Genomic DNA, 20,269 nt, shown 5'->3' with positions numbered 1-20,269 from the left:
ATGGTGGCTCACGCCTATAATCCCAGCACTTTGGGAGGCTAAAGCAGAAAGATTAGTTAAGTCCGGAAGTTCAAGACCAGCCTGGGCAACATAATGAGACATCTCTACAAAATTTTTTTTTTAATTGCCAGGCATGGTAGCATGCACCTGTGACCCTAGCAACTTGGGATCCTTAGGTGAGAGGATCCCTTGACCCCAGGAGGTTGAGGCTACACAGTGAGCCATGTTCACACCACTGCACTCCAGCCAGGGCGACACAGTAAGACCCTGCCTCAAATAAACAAAAAAAGGTAATGGAAATTTTTTTAAACGGTATTATTATATCATTAATGGGAAAATAATCTAATCAGAAATATTTGATTAACATTTTAAAATAACACTATTGTTAGCACCTACTATGTCAGTCACATTACATACACTAGAATTTCTGTTCCTCACAACAATTTACAAAGTAGGGATTACAACTCCCCCATTCACATTTTACATGAAGGAAAATGGAGCTGAGAAGGGATAAGTCTGAGGTCACACAGTAAATAATAAATCCAATCTTTGAACTTTCTGACCCCAGGTTTAGGACTCTTCCCATTAACTTGTTCTGTCTTCTCCCATACTATGCAAGATTTTCAGTTGCAGTTCCTTAACATGAAATCACAGGTCTTTACTATATGACATTGCTTTGACAACCTCAAAATATCAAGAAACCATAACCAAGTCAGAAACAAAAATTCAACATAATTCTATAAGATTAAAAAGCAATTCATCTCAATATATAATAAACCTAAAATGTCCATAAAATTTCTAAACAAAAAGGAATTATCCCACATTTCAGTAGTTTAAAATATTATAGATTGATTATTAGTAGTAGAAAAAAATACTAACTTTTTTCCATCGAAAGAAGTGATCTGAAAACAGTATCGTCTGTCTTCACAGTCCACAGCCATCACTGAACAGTTGTCTATGTCCATGGCCAGGCCTCCTGCTACATCCCCACGGGCTTGACTCATCAAATTTCCACCCTGCGTGAAGTAAAACTGTCTGTCCCAGGTAGAAGACACCAAACCTGTTTTACTAAATGAAGAAACACATTCACTCTTTAATAACAACATACCTGAAGTCTCATCATCAGCCAGACACAAGATAAAGCATGTTACAAAGAACTGGCTTGCAAAAAGGCACCAAGGTGCCAAGAAAATAAATATAAATACACTTTCGGTCTCTATGATAAATTCATGTATGTTGACTCACTTTTGTGAATGTATATACAGTTTCCAAAACAAGGCTGGAAATTATAAAACTGCAGCTGTTATAATAATGCTCCATAAAATATAGGTTATAGTTCAACTTCCAAGAGAGTAAATTCAAAACAATAGAATTTATTTTATTTCCAGGGTTAACCTGCTCCATCCTATCTTCACATGAAAACTAACATTTTACTTGGTGCTATAATCACACATATCTTAAGTAAGATCAATGATATTTAATAACATTCTCATGTTCTGATACAATATGTGAATATTTATTTAAACTCAAATTAGTTTCACTTCTTTTTTTTTTTTTTTTGAGACAGAGTCTTACTCTGTCCTCCAGTGGTGTGATCTCGGCTCACTGCAACCTCTGCCTCCCAGGTTCAAGTGATTCTCATGCCTCAGCCTCCTGAGTAGCTGGGATTACAGGCGTGAGCCACCATGCTCAGCTGATTTTTGTATTTTTAGTAGAGGTGGGGTGTCACCATGTTGGCCAGTCTGGTCTCAAACTCCTGACCTCAGGTGATCTGACTGCGATCACAGGTGTGAGCCATCACACCCAGCTTTGGGTTCACTTCTTTTCTCATTCTACATTATTCAATAAATATCTAGGTAGGATTTTACTTCTGAAAAGTACTCATATACCTCATCTGTCAAAAAGTTCACATAAATACTAACACCTCTGAAAAGTTTCAACCTTTAGTAAAAATCAAAACAATGGGGCCGGGCGCAGTGGCTCACGCCTGTAATACCAGCACTTTGGGAGGCCGAAACAGGTGGATCACGAGGTCAAGAGATCGAGACCATCCTGGTCAACATGGTGAAACCCCGTCTCTACTAAAAATACAAAAAATTAGCTGGGCATGGTGGCACGTGCCTGTAATCCCAGCTACTCAGGAGGCTGAGGCAGAAGAATTGCCTGAACCCAGGAGGCGGAGGTTGTGGTAAGCCGAGATTGCGCCATTGCACTCCAGCCTGGGTAACAAGAGCGAAACTCCATCTCAAAAAAAAATCAAAACAATGACAGACAACATCAATTATTTATTATATTCATTTGGTATTGTCTTACATGATATACAATATACAAAAATAACAATAGTTTTCTTACTTCCTAGCATTAAGGTATCCAGCCTTTCGGGTTAAGTTTCGATTAACAGGAAATTTGGTGGGGTCTGGGTCAGGCACATATAAAGGGTCACTGGCTACTTCCAAATCCTCTATTGTCTGTTGCATGGTCTCTACATCACTGTCCATTTCCCTGCGAACACTGATAGAGACAGAATTATTTACTACAAGTCACAACCAATAAGAACTTACCAATCATGTTTACCTGTATATTTGTTTCAAATGTTTTCTTAAATTAGAGAGGAAGAGTGGCATGAGTGGTTAAAACAACACAAATATATTTTAAAACAGGTTTACATTTTATTTGAAACTTAGATATTTTGGAAACAATATTCAATTAAAAAAACTAATGACTCCCTACTGAATGCCTGATTTTGGAGTAATTTTCAAACTGCTCTGTCCTGTGCCTTTAAAACAACAATCAATTTCATCTCTCTCCATACCACAGACTGACCACATACACTGCTCAGCATTTTGAACCTGATGAGAACTACTTTCTCTCTCTAAGCTTTCATGGCTTGGAAACAATATTTAGTAATCTCCCATCAAACTCCTACAATTTCAAGTATAAAGATAATTTCACTTATGGAGAATTACTATTATGTGTCTGTTATACATAAAACTGAGTTTAGAATCAATAAAATTACCACTACTGTGAAATTCAAAGTTCATGATCTATGGAAAAAAAGAGGTAAACAAGAAGTAACCATGAACCACATAAGAAACTCTCATGACAGTTATATTAAATGGAATATTTACCATTTAATATTCCCTCAGGAAATTAAATGGTAAATATCTTTACATTATGTCATTTAGCTGTTATCATTCACATCATTTCATTTTCAATTTTAAGGAAAACAATACTTACTTCTGTACACTTGTCCCAATATTAGCTAAAAATTCTTCCAGTTGTTCATTAAGATTTTCAGAACCCATCTTAAAGAAACTTATCTGGAGAGTGGGGATGGGGGAATGGAACAATACGAAAATACATTAAACAATATATTTAAATCACATAAATGATCTCTAAGATACATGGTTAAGTAAAAAAAAAAAAATGGAATATTCCCATTTGTGTAAAAACACATTGTAGTTTGCGACTTCTACTGCACATGGAGCCACTAAGGAAGTTAGATTTAAATTCCACTGTATATCCTTTTATAATTTTTGAATTGAACAAGTAATACATATGTATGGTTAACAGTTTTGTTAATTAGAAAGTAAATTTTAAAGCATTTCCAATAAATTATATAAACTATTTCATGTTTACTAGGAAGATAAGTTTTCTAGCTGAGGAATAATCAGTAAAATACTCTTTTACTTAAATATATTCAACTTTTTTTTCCCTTTGAGACAGGGTTTCACTCTTCATCCAGACTGCACAGTAACATCTCACTGCAGCCTCAGCCTCCTAGGAAAAATGTCCTATGATTTACTCTAAATATATTGTTTAATATATTTTTGGTCCTTCATATGACTCAGCCTTCCAAGCTGCTGGAACCACTGAGGCATGCTACCATGCCCAGCTAATTTTTTCATTTTCTGTAGAGATGGGGTCTTCCTACATTGCTGAGGCTAGTCTCAAACTCCTGGACTCAAGTGATCCTCCTACATTGGCCTACCCAAGTGCTTGATTATAGGCATGAGGCACCACACCTGGCCTCAAATTTCTTTAAACTCTTGATTTTTAGGAGACTGATGCTGTGTCTCATACCACCTGAAACATAAATTTTCTAGTCCCCTTCCTGATGTACACCTCTTTGGGCACTCTGGAGTTCCTCTATTAACTCAGGAAGTATGCAAAAAATGTGGGATAAACTCAAACTTGTTCATTCTCTTTCAGATCTATTATGAAGCAGGTGTTTAGTTGAAGCTCCAGCAATAGGTGTAACTCTGAAATTCATTTAGCTTTCTGTTCTCAGTCCCGAGCTAAGGTGAACAAGTTATTCCTAAAATATTTGAAATCTTCATTTGTAAGAAAAACCATTCTTCCTAACTTCCTTAAAATAATAGTCTGACGATATTTTAAAAAATTACTTCTTAAAACACAGACATGAACAAGGATGTTGAAAATAGTTCATAGGCCAGGCATGGTGGCTCACACCTGTAATCCTAGCACTATGGGAAGTTCAGGCAGGCGAATCACCTGAGGTCAGGAGTTCATGACCAGCCCAGCCAACATGGTGAAACCTTGTCTCTACTAAATATACAAAAATTAGCTGGGTGTGTGGCGCACACCTGTAATTTCACCTATTTGGGAGGCAGAGGCAGGAGAATCGCTGGAACCTGAGAGGCGAAGGCTGCAGTGAGCCAAGATGGCACCACTGCACTCCAGCCTGGGTGACAGAGTGAGACTCCACCCACCCACAAAAAAAGGAAAATAGTTTATAATATCTTTACACTTAACGTAAATATCAAGCTTAATATAAAGCTTTTAGAACAGTTATAATCCAAAATACCATACAGTATTTACCTGAGCTTGCATGTACCCAAGTAGAGGTTCTAACAATGCTATTTTCTTCTTGTACTGAAGAGTATTTAATGCACAAAAATAATGCATCATGGTCTGGTGTTGTTTCTTTCTGGACGTGTACACATCTTCTGTTACTTCATACTTCACCTTTGAATGAAAAGATTTAAAAAATTAAGTAAATAATGGTAAATCATCTTCTATATCTACAATTATCTATTTTATCTATAGTAGATCATTATTTGATTATCTTCAGTAGGAGCTGTGGGGAAGAGCCTACTCAAGGAAAAGGTATATCACAAGCAATTGAGCATTAATGTTCCTGTTTTCTGATCTTTTAGGAATCCTTCAACATTGGTTAAGTCAATTTTCCTGTTTAACTTCCAACCACATAATTTACAAAACACATATTGAGGCCAGGTGTGGTGGCTCATTCCTGTAATCCCAGCACTTTGGGAAGCGGAGGCGGGAAGATGACTTAAGGCCAGGAGTTTGAAAACAGCCTGGTCAACATGTAGGTGAATCCCCACCCTACTAAAAGTGGAAAAAATTAGCTGGGTGCAGTGGTGCACACCTGTAATTCCAGCTACTGGGGAGGCTGAGGCATAAGAATAGCTTCACCCTGGGAGGCGGAGGTTGCAATGAGCTAAGATCATACCACTGTACTCTAGCCTGGCAATAGAAAGAGACTGTCTCAAAAAAAAAATGCATATTGAAAACAGAATTCTGTACATAACTAAGAATGGTACAATAACTCAACTACACATGGTAGAGAAAGCTTATCACAGGGAGGAAGGGCAGACAATTGTTGGTATTAGCTTAGCCATTAGTCTTTGACTTTGATCAGTTCACAGCATACCATTCTTCCCGCCTGGTTCTCTCCCTATCAGTCCTCCTCTCTTGTACCTGTTTGTCTTCCTTCACCCATATTTGAAATATGTGTGCTCACCAGAGTTCTTTTATTCAGACAACAAATATTTATTGAATACCTATTATCTAATAGGCATTAGGTTCTGTCTTCCTGCTTTCCTTAGAATCCCTCATCAAGTACCAAGAATATTCTAATATTCCAATATACCAATGACTCAATGACTCACAGATTTTATCTCCTGCCTCTCACTCTCCCAAGTGACAGAGGAAAGACATCTCCAGCTAGGTTCTTTACATGTGTTTGTGTGCTGAAAATGTACAAAACTGAAGATAGTTTTGTACACAAAACCTGTTCTTCTCCTTTGTTTCTTAGCTCTCTTAATTACTACAGGATCCATCCAGACATCCAAGAAATCTAGGACTCATTTTTTATTCCTATTAACAGAAATCTTGTCAATTCTACTTATGAAATATCTCCTAAAAGTACTCCTTCCTCTCCACTTTCAGTAACAACCTTAGCTGAGACCTTCATTATATTTTTGCAAACTATTCCAATTCCTTTCCTTGGATTCCCTCTAGTCTTGCCCTCTTCACATTTTCATTAGTATGCTTGTTCTATAACACAATTGCATGGTGTTACTCACCTACTTAGAATCCTTGGAGGTTGCCCACTCCCTCTAACACAAATTTCAAGGTCATTAATATAGTAATCTGGTCCCAATATACTTCTTACCCTTTCTGCCGTATCTCCAAACACTTCCTTTATTGTCACAGAGTACTCTTAACCTTTACAATCTCCCAACTCTACCATGTGCCTCTGAAAGGCTATTTTTCTTTCAGGAAAGCACTCTCTCCGATTCCAAACTGGTGTTATCCACTTATCTTCAACGTAAATGTCACCTTTTAAAAGTGTAACCTTTCCTGGCCAGGTGCAGTGGCTCATGTCTGTAATCCCAGCACTTTGGGAGGCTGAGGCGGGTAGACCACTTGAGGTCAGGAGTTCAAGACCAGCCTGGTCAACATGGTGAAACTATGTTGTATCTACCAAAAATACAAAAAATTAGGTGGGTGTGATGACACACGCCTATAATCCCAGCTACTGGGGAGGCTGAGGCAGGAGAATCACTTGAACCTGGGAGGCAGAGGTTGCAGTGAGCCAAGATTGTGCCGCTGCACTCCAGCCTGGGAGACAGAATGAGACCCTGTCTCAAAAAAGAAGTGTAACCTTTCCCAATTCACCAATCAAAGCTAACTGCTGCCCTCTCTGTGCTCTTTCAGCATTTTATTAAAACCCCTATTATTGTATTTAACTAATAACAGAGTTAATCCATGCCTTCTTGTCATCCTTGTACCCTGGTTCCTAGTAGACTTGCATGCCTTCACAAAGGAAGCCTTCGATAAATGTGGAGTATCCAGTCTTTGAGGGCAGGAGTGAAGCCTACTCACATTGTTCCCCCAACATACCAAACAGACTAGTTGGGTATACCTAATATATTCTTGACATATGTTAGGTGCTCAATGAATTTTTAAATAAAATAAAATTGGTGAAAGAATGTTTTTTAAAAATACTTTGAACAGCCAGAAGTAATGTAAAATATATCAAATTTTATACCTAGAGCCTTTAACTACTTCTCTAAGGCCAAGTGACTAATATAAATCTCAAAATGTATATATTTTATCAATTTACCATTAAGTAGTCTGCAGCTAAAATTAGAAATAAAGCAAATCTTGGTACTAAACTTTGTGTGAGAAACATTTCCTTTTGTCACAGTAGGTACTGCACAGTAAATCCTACCCAATTGTGGATTCCCACAAGCAGGTCACTGTGTCTCTACCAGCAGCTGAAGCAAAGGCTGCAGACACCAATACCCAGGCAGAGAGATCACCTCAGTTACAAACATCTAAAAAGACCTACACATTAAGCCTTGGACTAGGTGCTGGAGAAAGACATGATCTTAAGGCTTGCCCAGAAGAACTTGTTAATATTCTGTTTTCTCATCTTTACTTGAATGCATTTTCTCCTCAAATACAGTGTAATACTTCTGTATTTCATTCCTTGAACAAATATCAAAAGATACATATTTCTTTAAATAAGGAGGGTCTCATAACAGAATTTCATTATGTGTGTGACAATTCTACTTTTTGACCACTCTATCTCAGAAGACATTTTTGAACATGCATATATTCAAACAGAACCAATGCCATGTCATCAAAATCCAAAGCAACAAGAGGCAATGTTATGTACTGGGTGTCAGTTACATTTCCAGAATGGTTATGTTTAGTTATAACGCCAAATTTTGGCAGAAGAAAATATTTTGTTTAAAGAGGTCAATGATTATCAGAAAGGTTTCAAACAGCTAGAAGGAAAGAATAAGAGCAATATAACAAAACATACAAAGTAACTGATGGTTCTATTTTTTAGACCACCTAATGAATAGCTGTTAATTATGACACTGAAGGAATAAACATGTATCACACCTTGTCATTTTCTCTTTTTTTTGACAATCGGCTGTATCTATTAATTGCAGCATCATGATCTGGAAAAAAGAAACAAGTGACAATACAACAATAATTTTCAAAACTTACAAATGCTTTAAATGGTCTTCTCATGTGCATCTTTCCAAAAATGTACTAAAGCAAGAATTTCCTACCACATGATCACTGTGCTCAAATTTTCCTCGCAGCCAAATTTCCCCTAAATTATTTGTCTACTTATCAAATTGTTTTTTTTTAAAAAAAATTAATTCTAAGGAAACTGCAATGTACCAAAGTTTTATAAAGTATTTTTTAATACAAAAATAGCAAACGCAGCTTAAACACAGTGGCATGTGCCAATAGTCCCAACTACTCAGGAGGATGGGGCAGGAGGATCACTGCAGTATGCTACGATTATGGCTTGAATAGCCACTGCACTCAAACCTGGGCAACGGAGCAAGACCCCATATCTTAAAATATATACATATATAACACTCATTAAAGAAAAATGGGAATATATAAAAGAACAAGAAAGGTAAAATATTATACCACCTCTTTAGGTATTATGAAGCTAGTAGCCTATAAGACTTAATTTCCTTAAGATTTTTCTTATAGTATAAACAGTGTAATTTAAGCAGCAATACTGATTTAAGTAATGTTCACTATTTTTAATTGGGTTCTCTTTTTTTTCAATTATTACAAAGAGTCTGGCCACAGATATGCACTGATAAATAAATACATCACTGCAAGAAATAAGTGTGCAAATTATAGGGCTTACCGTTACTTGCAATCTGAAATACTTCCTTTAACGTTAGTATTTCTGAAAAAGTTCAAGAATAATTTAAGTTTGGCATATTTATGCAATACAACTGTTTGGAAAACAATAACTGCCACTTAAACTATAATTAAAATTCCAAATAATATTTCATACTTAAACATTCAAGGTGAAAAAGTTACTCTGTGTTTCAGCTAGTCTAAGGAACACTTACAATCATTAGTAACAGAAAATCTACTTGCTACAAATCTACTTTGTTTAGTGATATGACACAAAAACAAATTTCAAAAACCCACTATAAATGCTAACATATGCAAATATTCTGATTTAGTGCCAAGAATCATGCATTCTTGATATATGAATCTAAACACTGAAACGCTAAATGAGAAACAAAACATCTTACTAATAAGATTATGCCATTCAGTCCCCTTACATTATAAGAAAAGAGATCTTATTCTAGACCTTAGAAATGACCATTCTTGAGGATCACAGCCACAGTTAGTAACTCTATCTTTAAAATACATTAGAGATGTATTGGAGACTGAGTAAAGGTGGCACAGGTTGCTGTCCAGAAATGGTGTAGGTATAGAATAGTAGTACAATATGCATTTGTGTGTATTCTATGTATAATTTAAATACTTTACCATTCACTGATACATTAATTCAATATTTTTAATCTGTCTACATATTTTGGAAATAAGTCTGTATGACTGAGATTTCAAGTTATGGAAAAGCAGAACCAATTCTATAAAACTCTGATTGTATCACCTAGTAATCCTAAATGGGTGAAAATAAAACCCACAAACTACTAGGTTGCAGATTGTTAGATGTGCCAGTACCCCTACCTCTTGCCATTTCAGGTCATACAAAGACCTCTATACCCTGTGCCACTATCCTAATTCAGGCATGGTCATATCTCACTGGACTCCCAAAACTTAGCAGTCTAGTCTCCTACATAACAAGGCCACTCTATTCCATCCTTCAAAGGAATTGTGTCTCTCCTTAAAGACCCCCACTGGCTTCTCCTTCACTCATAAACTCAAGTCTAGCCTCTTAGCATGACCTACTCCCACTACTCTATTTCTGGATTTATCTCCTGCCTCACTCTAACACAGCCAGCATTACAGCCATACTGAGTTTCTTCCTACTGTCAAAATAGGCAGTGTATTTCCACAAGCCATACCCTGTGCACTCTAGTCCCTCTAACAGAACAATGACTCTTCCCCTTGCAAATTTCTCTTCACTGTTCAATGTTCATGACACATCCTTGGGTGAAGCCTTGCTGAGCCCCTCCTAACAGCCCCGACAGAACCTTGCTTATTCCCTAATTATAAGAGATATAAGTGTTGCAATTATGTGTGTGCCCACTTCCTTCTCTAGAATTTCTTGAAAGAGGGGATATCTTATCCATATCAGTATTTCTCAATATCTAGTTTGACATTTAGCAGGTGCTCCTATAAATGTTTGGTAACTGAGCAAAGTAAGAGTGGCACAGGTTGTGGTCCAGAAATGGTGTAGGTATAGAGTAATATGCATTTTACAAGCACTGATCTCACAGCCAATGAAAGTAAACATAAGCTTGACTTCAATACCTTTCAGATCTCTTTCTTTAAACTGGGTAATGGGGAACATCATGGCGTCAGCAAGTTGAGTTGAAAGTACTGCATGGCAAGAGCTAAGCTAGAAAAAGAAAGACCAAAAAGGCCAAATAACTATATACAGACATTTAACCAGTGTTATATAAATTAAACAGAATCTAATAAAAAAGGTTCTGATATATTTTACGTAAAAAAACACTAAAAATTATGTGATATGGTACCAAATACCATAGAGTGAAAAAAAAATTCCATCTACCAAACTCTTAGAAAACATAGAATGACCTTGGATTTGGTAATAGTTTCTTGCATATGACACTAAAAGCACAAGGAACAAAAGAAAATATATAATAGACATTATCAACATTTAAAACTTCTATGCATCAAACCACACCATCAAGAAAGTGAAAAAAAAAATTCAGAATGGGAGAAAATATTAAAATATTTGCCAATTACATAACTGATAAAGAACTTGTATCCAGAACAGAGAATTTTTACAACTCAATAATAAAAAGACAACCTAATTTAAAAATAGGCAAAGGATCTGAATAACTTCTTCAAAGATAAACAAATGACCAATAAGCACATGAAAAGGTGCTCAAGATCATTAGACATCAAGAAAATGCAAATCAGAACCACAATGAGATACCACTTCACACTCACTCAGATGGCTATAATTTTTTTAAAAATTTTAAATACACATAAACAAAATAATTGTTAGTGAGGATGTGGAAAAACTGGAACCCTCCTATATTGCTGGTAGGAATGTAAAATGGTGCAGGCACTACAGAAAACAGTTTGGCAGTTTTCTACAATTATTTAACTTTTAAATAAACATAAAACTACCATGCAATGACCCAACAATCCCATTCCTGGGTACCTACTCAAAAGAAGTGAAAACTGTTGTTAAAAAAAAAACAAAAAAACTCGTATATGAATGCTCATAACAACATTATTTGAACTAGTTAAAAGGTAGAAACAACACAAATAAACAATGACTAAACAGATACACAGATATATAAAGAGATGACTAAATAAACAAAATATGGTATATCCGTAACAATGAAACTTTATTTAGCCAAAAAAGGAATAAAGTACTGAGGCATATTACAACATGAATGAACCTTGAACACGTTATGCTAAGTGAAAGCAGACATTAAAAAGTCTACAAATTATGAGTCCATTTATATGAAATATCAAAAATAGGCAAATTCATAGAGAAAGAAAGCAGATAAGTGGTTGACAAGGGCTGAGGGAGCAGGGAGGTGGAAGTGACTGCTTGATATGGTTTGGCTGTGTCCCCACCCAAATCTCATCTTCAATTGTAGCTCCCATAATTCCCATGCGCTGTGGGAGGGAGCCAGTGGGAGATAACAGAATCATAGGGGCAGTTTCCCCCATATGGTTCTCGTGGTAGTGAGTAAGTCTCAGGAGATCTGATGATTTTATAAGGGGTTTCCCCTTTCACTTGTCTTTCACTCTCTCATCTGTCACCATGTAAGATATGCTTTTACCTTCTGCCATGATTGTGAGACCTCCCCAGTCAAGTGGAACTGTGAGTCCATTAAATCTCTTTTTCTTTATAAATTACCCAGGCTCAAGTATGTCTTTATCAGCAGTGTGAAAATAGACTAACACACTGCTTAATGGGCACAAGGCTTCCTTTGAGATGATGAAAAACCAGACAGTGGTATGGTTGCACAGCACTGTGAATGTACTAAATGTCATGAATGGCAAATTTTATGCCATGTGTATTTTACCACAAATTTTTTTAATGAAAAAAATTATTTCTTTATCTTGATTTCCTGTTATAACACAATATTTCAGAAAAATTACTTTTCTAGTTAAAATTCTAGAAAATGCAGGACTATCTAATGGTCCATGCAAAAAGAAGAGGTTTTACTGCAACAGTAGAGAACAGTTATTGATTCTCCACATTATCTCATTACCTTTTTTTCCTCTTAGACTTCAGGTCTTTGTTTTAATGATCTGTTGTGATGACTGAGGAATTTAGGGTTGATTTTGGCTGTTTAGGAGGGCAGGATTAATAAAGACTAAACAGTATAATGTTGCTTGATAGCAAAAGAGCAACCACAAAGAACCCAGAGGTAGCTCACAACCTAACTCTTCTCTCCCTGCCTACATCAAATGACACATGTCAAGACTAAATGGACTACATGTAGAAGCAGCACATTTATATGTTTATTCCTGGCAAACAATGTTTTAATCAGAGAAAGAAAGTATTGTTTAATAAGCTAGCCACCAGGATATAGAAGTAAGGCTATTCTTTTCTTTTTTTTTTTTAATTGTCAAAAAGAACCTTTATTACTTTGTATAACTGCCTCTTATGCTTTCTTGCCAGATGCCTTTGGAGCAGGTGCTTTCTGGGCTGGAGCTTTTTGACCCTTCTGAGCTTTTGGAGCAGGTGCTGCCTTCTGGCCTGTGGCTTTCTGGGCAGGAACCTTCTGGGCTGGGGCCTTCTTGCCTGTGGCCGTCATCTTTTGTGCTGGGACTTTAGCAGCAGCTGCAGCAGCACCCTTAGCAGCAGGTGCTTTTTTGGGAGACACTTTCAGGAGAGCTGCCTTTTGAAGCTTCTTAACTTCATTCTTGATTATTCTGTTCCTCATTTTCTTTGCCTTCATTAACTTTAAAATGATCAAAATCTGTCATCTTGGCTTTCCTTTCTCTGGCTTCAATCTTCTTGGCTCATCGAGTGGCTGCCCATTTCGTATTGATGTCTGCTTTCTGTCAGGCTTGCTGGACATACTTCTGGCGGGCACTGTGTGGAAACTTGAGGATGAAATCAGTGAGCTGCATGCACTTGAAAGGCATGGCCTGTCTCCTCACCTGAGTGCAAGGTCCATCAACCAAAGCCCTGTTCTGATCAATAACATATACAATCGCGACGGATTTTCTGGCATGAGGTCCAAAGGAGACGTAGGCCACCCGGCCAACCTCCACGAAGCGCCTGAACACCATGTTGGCAGCGTCAGGCGAGAAGGAAGGAGGCCCCAAGGCTATTCTTTAGTCATCTTTGTAATTCAGCTTTACTCATAAATAAAAGCTAAATTGGGTTTACCATAAGACCATTTAATCAAGCAAAATAAAATAAATGCTTACCTCATCTATAACTTTTGAAAACTGTTGCAATGTAGAGCTCATAACTTCATCATCACCTCCCAGTGGAAAACGCTGAAAAGCGAGAAACAGAGATGAGGTAAAGTTTCAATGTTGTGCCTTTTGGGAATTACATTACTATAATTTACATTTTTAAATAACTTCAGAAAACGTCTAAAATTTTGAATAAGTTCTAAAATATCATTTAACTAAAACTGTGTAATATATATAATTAATAAACATTAATTAAAATGTTTGTTAAGTAACCAATTGACATGGTAAAATGGAATACCCACTGAATTGGGAGTTCAAAGATTTAGCATTTAGCTCCAGTTCCTCCAATACAGTGTAATGTTGAGGAAGTCACAACTTCTTCATTTGTAAAAAGAAAATAGGTGAACTAGACAGCCTCTGTATTTAATATTAAATCATTAAAATTATCTCAACATAAGTGCTATCATGAAATTCTGAAGGGATATTCTGTGAATTCAAGAAAACTTTAAGGATTCTTGATGAAAGTCTATCTTTCTATACAGATGCTGTACTTTTAAAATTAAGCCTTTAAAACTTTGATATACAATACCTGTTTCTCATATTCTTTTAAAAGTTTTGAGGTCAGGTGTGTTGCTGCACTTAATTCATTCTATGGAAAAAGCATTCAAATTAGCATATTAGTAAGAAAAAGTTTTAGTTGAATATACCTAATTTATTATCACTTAACATAAATACTCTACATGTTTTTTAAAACCTTCATTAAATCACTGGAAACGGGTACTACCATTAAAGCACTTTAAAACTCAAAACATAAAATAGACACTGTCAAGGAATTCAGCAGTGTTTCTTGTGGTCTTTTTTGTTGCTAATAAAAACTAAGCATTAAATATTTTAAAGCCTAGAAATAAACTGACATAATCTTAGCAAAATCTTTGGAGAGTCTATGTTCATGACTGATTATCCCTCTCTGTAGATGCTGATACTAGACTACAGCAAGCACTTAATAACATGCAACCAAAATGTGGTTGATCTAGTCATACAGCATAGCAACACAGCCATATGAAAAACTTTCAGTTTTTTTACTGGTGAATATAACAAACATAACATTTATTTAACATATTAATCACATATCTCTGTGGTCCGAAAGCAAAGCTTCAGAGCCCGATGATAAGGAAAAACTAAACAACATAACAACCCTTAAGTACATAATGAAAACGTGAATTAAGAAAGCAAAGAATATGAAAAGGGAAAAAAATAAAATTTGTACACTTAATCCCAAAGAAAGTGTAACACAGAACCTAGGTTGCTGTTTAAGCTTATAATTAAGTAATCCAAACACAGATTCAAATTTTATGCCTGGTCAACAAGAAAACCTAGTCATACCCTTCATGTTCTTGTACTCCAAAGCTGCATCTAAAGGCAGCCTACTTTCAAATCCTCTACTCAAAAAGGGTAAGTGTTGGCCGGGTGTGGTGGCTTACTCCTGTAATCCCAGCACTTTGGGAGGCCAAGGTGGGCAGATCACCTGAAGTCAGGAGTTCGAAACCAGCCTGTCCAACATGGTGAAACCCGTCTCTACTAAAAATACAAAATTAGCCAGGCGTAGTGGCACACACCTCAGTCCCAGCTACTCAGGAGGCTGAGGCAGGAGAATTGCTTGAATCTGGGAGGTGGAGGTTGCAGTGAGCTGAGATTGCGCCATCATACTCTAGGCTGGACAAGAACGAAACTACCTCTCAAAAAAAAAAAAAAAAAAAAAAGGCGGGGCGGGGCGGGGGCGGACAGGAAGAGTTCCATAAGATTGTAATAAGCATGATTAGGGAAAATATGGTGATGATATGAGATCTTCATTCAAATCTTAGGAAAGATCACTATCAGAGTTTCATGGGGTGGTTTCCCCCATACTGTGTTTGGAGAGAATGGGCAGATGCTTCAATCTTCCATCACTTTTCCAGTACTACATACTGTAACCTAGTAATTGAAATGTAAGTTCTGTAATACACTTAATAGTCATTCATCCATTCAACAAATATTTATTACTAGGTGCCTAGTACAGGGCTAAACACTGGTAAACAAGATAGACACTATCTCTCTCCTCATGGGGCTTAAAGATTCACATTTTAAAAGTATCAAGTTAGTCCTTAGCTTTTTACCTGTGCATCATAAATCCGATGCATAGCTTGATACAACTGGTTCATATAGTTGGAAATAGCTGTGGCATCTTCTTCAAATACACCCAGTAAAGACCTTGTCTGTATAAAATAATAGCAATAAGTTTATGTTAACCATTATACAAAAATCAGATGGCAAAATATTTCTTCTAAAGGAAACAAAAATCTTAAGATATTAAAGCTCTAGCAATTCTGAGTTTTAAGCTATTTTCTCTCTTTTGATAGTAATGTTAAGAAGTCAGAGTTTTTTAGTTCTCAGTTTCAGTTCAACAAAGCAGAGGTATTTTCCAACTATGTCACACAAACTTTAGGAGGAATAACAGAGGTATACTTTCATAAACTAAAAATTTTATAAACTAAAAACAAATCAACAGAAACATTCAAAGCTAAATTAACACCATTTCTTGTAGTATAAATATTTTAAACATCTTATTTCAAGATAATTTAGTATGATTATTTCTCTTCTTCTATAGGTTTTTCTAGAAGAGGCCAAACTCCTCCCTGTCCTAATCTAAAATACCACAGTACACCCTCCCCAACATGACCAACTCTTCAGCCTATAAGAAGCTAACTTGGTTGTTCTGAATGCAGAATTTGGGGGTTTTCCTTTCTTCTTCTATATACATGTCTATATTGTTTGGCTTTTGTTTTGTTTTGTCGTTTTTCTACTATGCACATTTAAAAATTATCTTCATTTTAGAGTGGGCACAGTGGCTCACGCCTGTAATCCCAGCACTTTGGGAGGCTGAGCTGGGCGGACAAGGTCAGTAGTTCAAGACTAGCCTGGCTAACTTGGGGAAACCCTGTCTCTACTAAAAATAAAAAAAATTAGCCCGGCGTTGTGGCACGCGCCTGTAGTCCCAGCTACTTAGGAGGCTGAGGCAGGAGAATCACTTGAACCCAAGAGGTGGAGGTTGCAGTGAGCCAAGATCATGCCACCACACCCCAGCCCGGGCCACAGAGCAAGACACTGTCTCAAAAAAAAAAAATTATCTTCATATTTAAGTAAATGTTAAGAATATCAATAAAAATTTATCAAAGATAAGGAAACCAAGGCTATAAAAGGCAAGAAAGACATACTCACATGACATCCCAAGGGCAGGAGAAAGATGAAAATACCAACAACTACTAGAGATAACTATAGCTTAAAATCTAAAAGATGACTGTATTTTTATTCTAAAAATAATTCATGCCTCAGCCTTATAAACTGTTGTTGCTGTCGCTGTTGTTTGAGACAGGATCTCCTTCTTTCTCCAAGGCTGGAGTGCAGTAACATGATCTCGGCTCACTGCAGCCTTGACCTTCCAGGCTCAAACAATCCTCCCGCCTCAGCCTCCCAGGTAGCTGGAACTATAGACATGTGCCACCATGTCTGGCTACTTTTTCTCTATTTTTTGTAGCGACAGGGTCTCGCTATGTTGCCCAGTCTGGTCTCAAACTCCGGGGCTCAAGCAATCCTCCTACCTTGGCCTCCCAAACTGCTGGGATTGCAGGTCAGGGGTGAGCCACCGCACATGGCCAGAAATTTTTTTTTTTTTTTTTTGAGATGGAGTCGCACTCTTGTTGCCCAGGCTGGAGTGCAGTGGCACAATCTTGGCTCACCTCAACCTCTGCCTTGCAGGTGCAAGCAATTCTCCTGCCTCAGCCTCCCAAGTAGATGGGATTACATGCATGTGCTACCATACCCAGCTAATTTTGTGTTTTTAATAGAGAAGGGGTTTCTCCACGTTGGTCAGGCTGGTCTCAAACTCCCGACCTCAGGTGATCCACCCGCCTTGGCCTCCCAAAGTGCTGGGATTACAGGTGTGAGCCACTGCGCCAGGCCCTTTTTTTTTTAAAATCAACTTATTCCTTAGCTTCCTATTTTGAGAGGAGAAAGCCAAGTTAATATGGTATAAAGAAGAGGAAAAGACACAAGATCATTATGCCAATAAGTCCCTATTTTCTGTCCTCTACTTCCCCAGGCCTCAGAGATTTGGATTTAACAGAATCTTTTTCAAATACTCCACTACAATTCCCCATAGTGCTATTTTAAGATGTAAAAAAGAAAGTATCAGGAAATCTTGTTTGGCTACTGCCATTCTTAAGAAAAATCTGCCATTTTATTTATCTATTTTTTTCTAAAAATGGGTAATTCCAATTCAAGGAGTTACATATTTATGTAAAAAACTTGTAGCAGAATAAATTTAAAAGCTCTTCTTAGCTCAAACAAGGCTGAAACAGATTCCCTATTTTAAGTTAACAATATCAAGTTCAATATTGGATAATTACTATTTAAAGTTAGCAGCTTAGAAATATAGAATCAATATGGTACCATGTCATTTAATCTATAATGGTATCTATTGTAAGATGCATCATTTTTATTTTTGTAGTACTCAAACAAAACAATGCTGGCAATTAAGCTGTAATTTAAGGTTTTCTTATGTCTTGAATTTTTTACCTTATATTTATGGAAACATACCTTCACACAGAATTTTATCATACACAGCTCTTGGGTAAATATAAGAAATATAAGCATCACACATTTATTTCTAAAACTTCACAGAGTTCAAATCTTATTCGACTCAAGAGTCATCAATATCCATGTTTTCCCATACATTATTAGTCTCTGTGACATGAGGAGGTATTTCTTAGACGTGCTCCATTTTTGTCCCTAAACACTCATTCAGCAAGTTTTGATGATGTCATTTGACGTCTCACCAGGTGTCAAAGGAAGGTTTTCAGACAACAACCAGGATTGATATTCCTTCCTCAAATGGTGGTAAAATTGAGTTGTTAGTTTAACACTGAGAGCCTACACTTGGCCAGCATGCTACTAGGAGAAACGACCAAGTATGTACATTGGCAGGCAATGTGAAATACATTACTACTGCTACCTGACTGACAGCAATTGTTAATATACCATCTACTGTAAGAAGAATCCCAATCAGAAACATTAAAATGTTAGGGAGAAATGCACATCTCATAATCTATGAGTATTTCATATTACACAAAGGAAGAAGATTCCCTTTGGGAATGGGGTTTGTCTTCACTGTTCTATTATAGATAAATCATTAAGATACACATCTATACACAAAACCAATTTTTTTTTAAACATCATCTGTTTTTAGTAATTAACAAGGTTTATTTTGATTTTAATTTTCAAAACATATAAATATGGACAAGGCATCTAGTATAAGCTTAAGATTTTCTGGCTCAACGGATCATCTTTTGCAGAATTGTGTGGTTTGGGCAAGGTAATTCCAAAGACGCTTTTTTCCCCCCAGGTTCCAGGCAGTATCCTTAAAAGATGCTTGATCAGCTGGATTTTGGACTTGCAAATTCTCCCTAATTTAGTAACTAGTTACTATAAATCAAAACTAAAAGAAAGATAACTGTAATTTAGGATAGTCTTCTATCACTCTTAGGCTCTTCTTTTTTTTCTTTTTTCTTTTTTTGAGGCAAAGCCTCATTCTATTGCCCAGGCTGGAGTGCAATGGTGTGCTCACAGCTCACTGCAGCCATGGACTCCTGGACTCAATCGATCCTCCTGCCTTAGCCTCCTCAATAGCTGGAACCACAGGCTCCTACCACCATGCCCAGTTAATTTTATTTTTTGTAGAGATGAGGTCTTGCTATTTTGCCCAGGCTGGTCTTGAATTCCCACCCTCAAGTGTTCACAAGCATGACCCACTGGGGCTGGCCAAGGCTCTAACTTTTTTATGTAACAACCAGCAGGCCTCTTTTGATTAGATCTAAATAATCTAAAACAATTAAAAACTGATCAAATAAAAAACTTTTAGGCCTGGTACAGTGGCTCGCATCTGTAATCCCAGCACTTTGAGACTCTGAGGTGGGAGGAACCCTTGAGGCCAGGAGTTCAAGACTAGCCTGGCCAACATAGTGAGACCCTGTCTCTACAAAAAATTCTTTAGTTGGGCTACTTGGGAGGCTGAGACAGGAGAATCACTTGAACCCAGGAGGCAGAGGTTGCAGTGAGCCGAGATCGCGCCACTGCACTCCAGCCTGGGCGACGAGAAAAACTCCATCTTCAAAATAAAATAAAATAAATAAAATAAAAGTAGCTGGGCTTAGCGGGGTGTGCCCAAGAGCCTGAGGTTGCTGATCCATGGCTGCGCCACTGCAATCTAACCTAGACGACAGAGTGAGACTCTGTCTCAAAAAAAACCCAAAAACTTACCAGTTTTTTAAAGTCTTCATATTCTTTGCTGCTCTACTTCTTGGACTCTATTGTAGATAAAACAGTTCAAACTGAGAAGAAAATTTATGGCCCAAAGCATTAATCTCAGCCCTATTTATAAAATCCAAACTTTGGGAAAACTCTAAAAGTCCAGCAATGGGTTGTGAAATCTGTTAAGGAAATGTGTAGTCTTCACAATTTTTTATTTGGAATATAAAAACATATGAAGATACTTAAGCTATAATGTTAAGCT

General features: G+C 37.0%; 2 protein-coding genes and 1 pseudogene across 4 annotated transcripts in view; 1 reads left to right on the top strand and 2 right to left on the bottom strand.

The window, feature by feature from the left end:
- The window catches only part of ASB14 (ankyrin repeat and SOCS box containing 14), a 58,067-nt gene extending 41,679 nt beyond the window's left edge, over positions 1 to 16,388 (top strand). Inside the window, exon 11 of the mRNA XM_012460797.3 lies at positions 16,310 to 16,388. The gene's annotated coding sequence lies outside the window, so the exon portion shown is untranslated. The remainder of the gene's footprint in view (positions 1 to 16,309) is intronic.
- Positions 1 to 20,269, bottom strand: part of APPL1 (adaptor protein, phosphotyrosine interacting with PH domain and leucine zipper 1) — a 45,878-nt gene that overhangs the window by 22,990 nt on the left and 2,619 nt on the right. For 2 of the 3 annotated variants that reach the window (XM_012460792.2, XM_012460794.3), the window contains exons 2-11: positions 15,819 to 15,917; positions 14,255 to 14,314; positions 13,675 to 13,746; positions 10,552 to 10,639; positions 8,963 to 9,004; positions 8,188 to 8,246; positions 4,843 to 4,989; positions 3,238 to 3,320; positions 2,353 to 2,511; positions 880 to 1,068 (exon numbers count right to left, since the gene is read on the bottom strand). In XM_012460792.2, the coding sequence (XP_012316215.1) occupies positions 880 to 1,068; positions 2,353 to 2,511; positions 3,238 to 3,320; positions 4,843 to 4,989; positions 8,188 to 8,246; positions 8,963 to 9,004; positions 10,552 to 10,639; positions 13,675 to 13,746; positions 14,255 to 14,314; positions 15,819 to 15,917 (998 nt within the window). Of the gene's footprint in view, positions 1 to 879; positions 1,069 to 2,352; positions 2,512 to 3,237; positions 3,321 to 4,842; positions 4,990 to 8,187; positions 8,247 to 8,962; positions 9,005 to 10,551; positions 10,640 to 13,674; positions 13,747 to 14,254; positions 14,315 to 15,818; positions 15,918 to 20,016; positions 20,064 to 20,269 lie in introns of those variants that run through there. The other variant, XM_012460793.3, reaches the window with a different exon arrangement.
- LOC105722945 (large ribosomal subunit protein eL14-like) lies at positions 12,861 to 13,555 on the bottom strand (annotated as a pseudogene).

Source organism: Aotus nancymaae, unplaced genomic scaffold (genome assembly GCF_030222135.1).
Source record: "Aotus nancymaae isolate 86718 unplaced genomic scaffold, 86718_ANA_hifiasm-v0.15.2.pri h1tg000067l, whole genome shotgun sequence".
Lineage (NCBI taxonomy): Eukaryota > Metazoa > Chordata > Mammalia > Primates > Aotidae > Aotus > Aotus nancymaae.
Note: the sequence above shows the minus strand (reverse complement) of the source record. Positions and strands in the feature narration are given on the sequence as shown.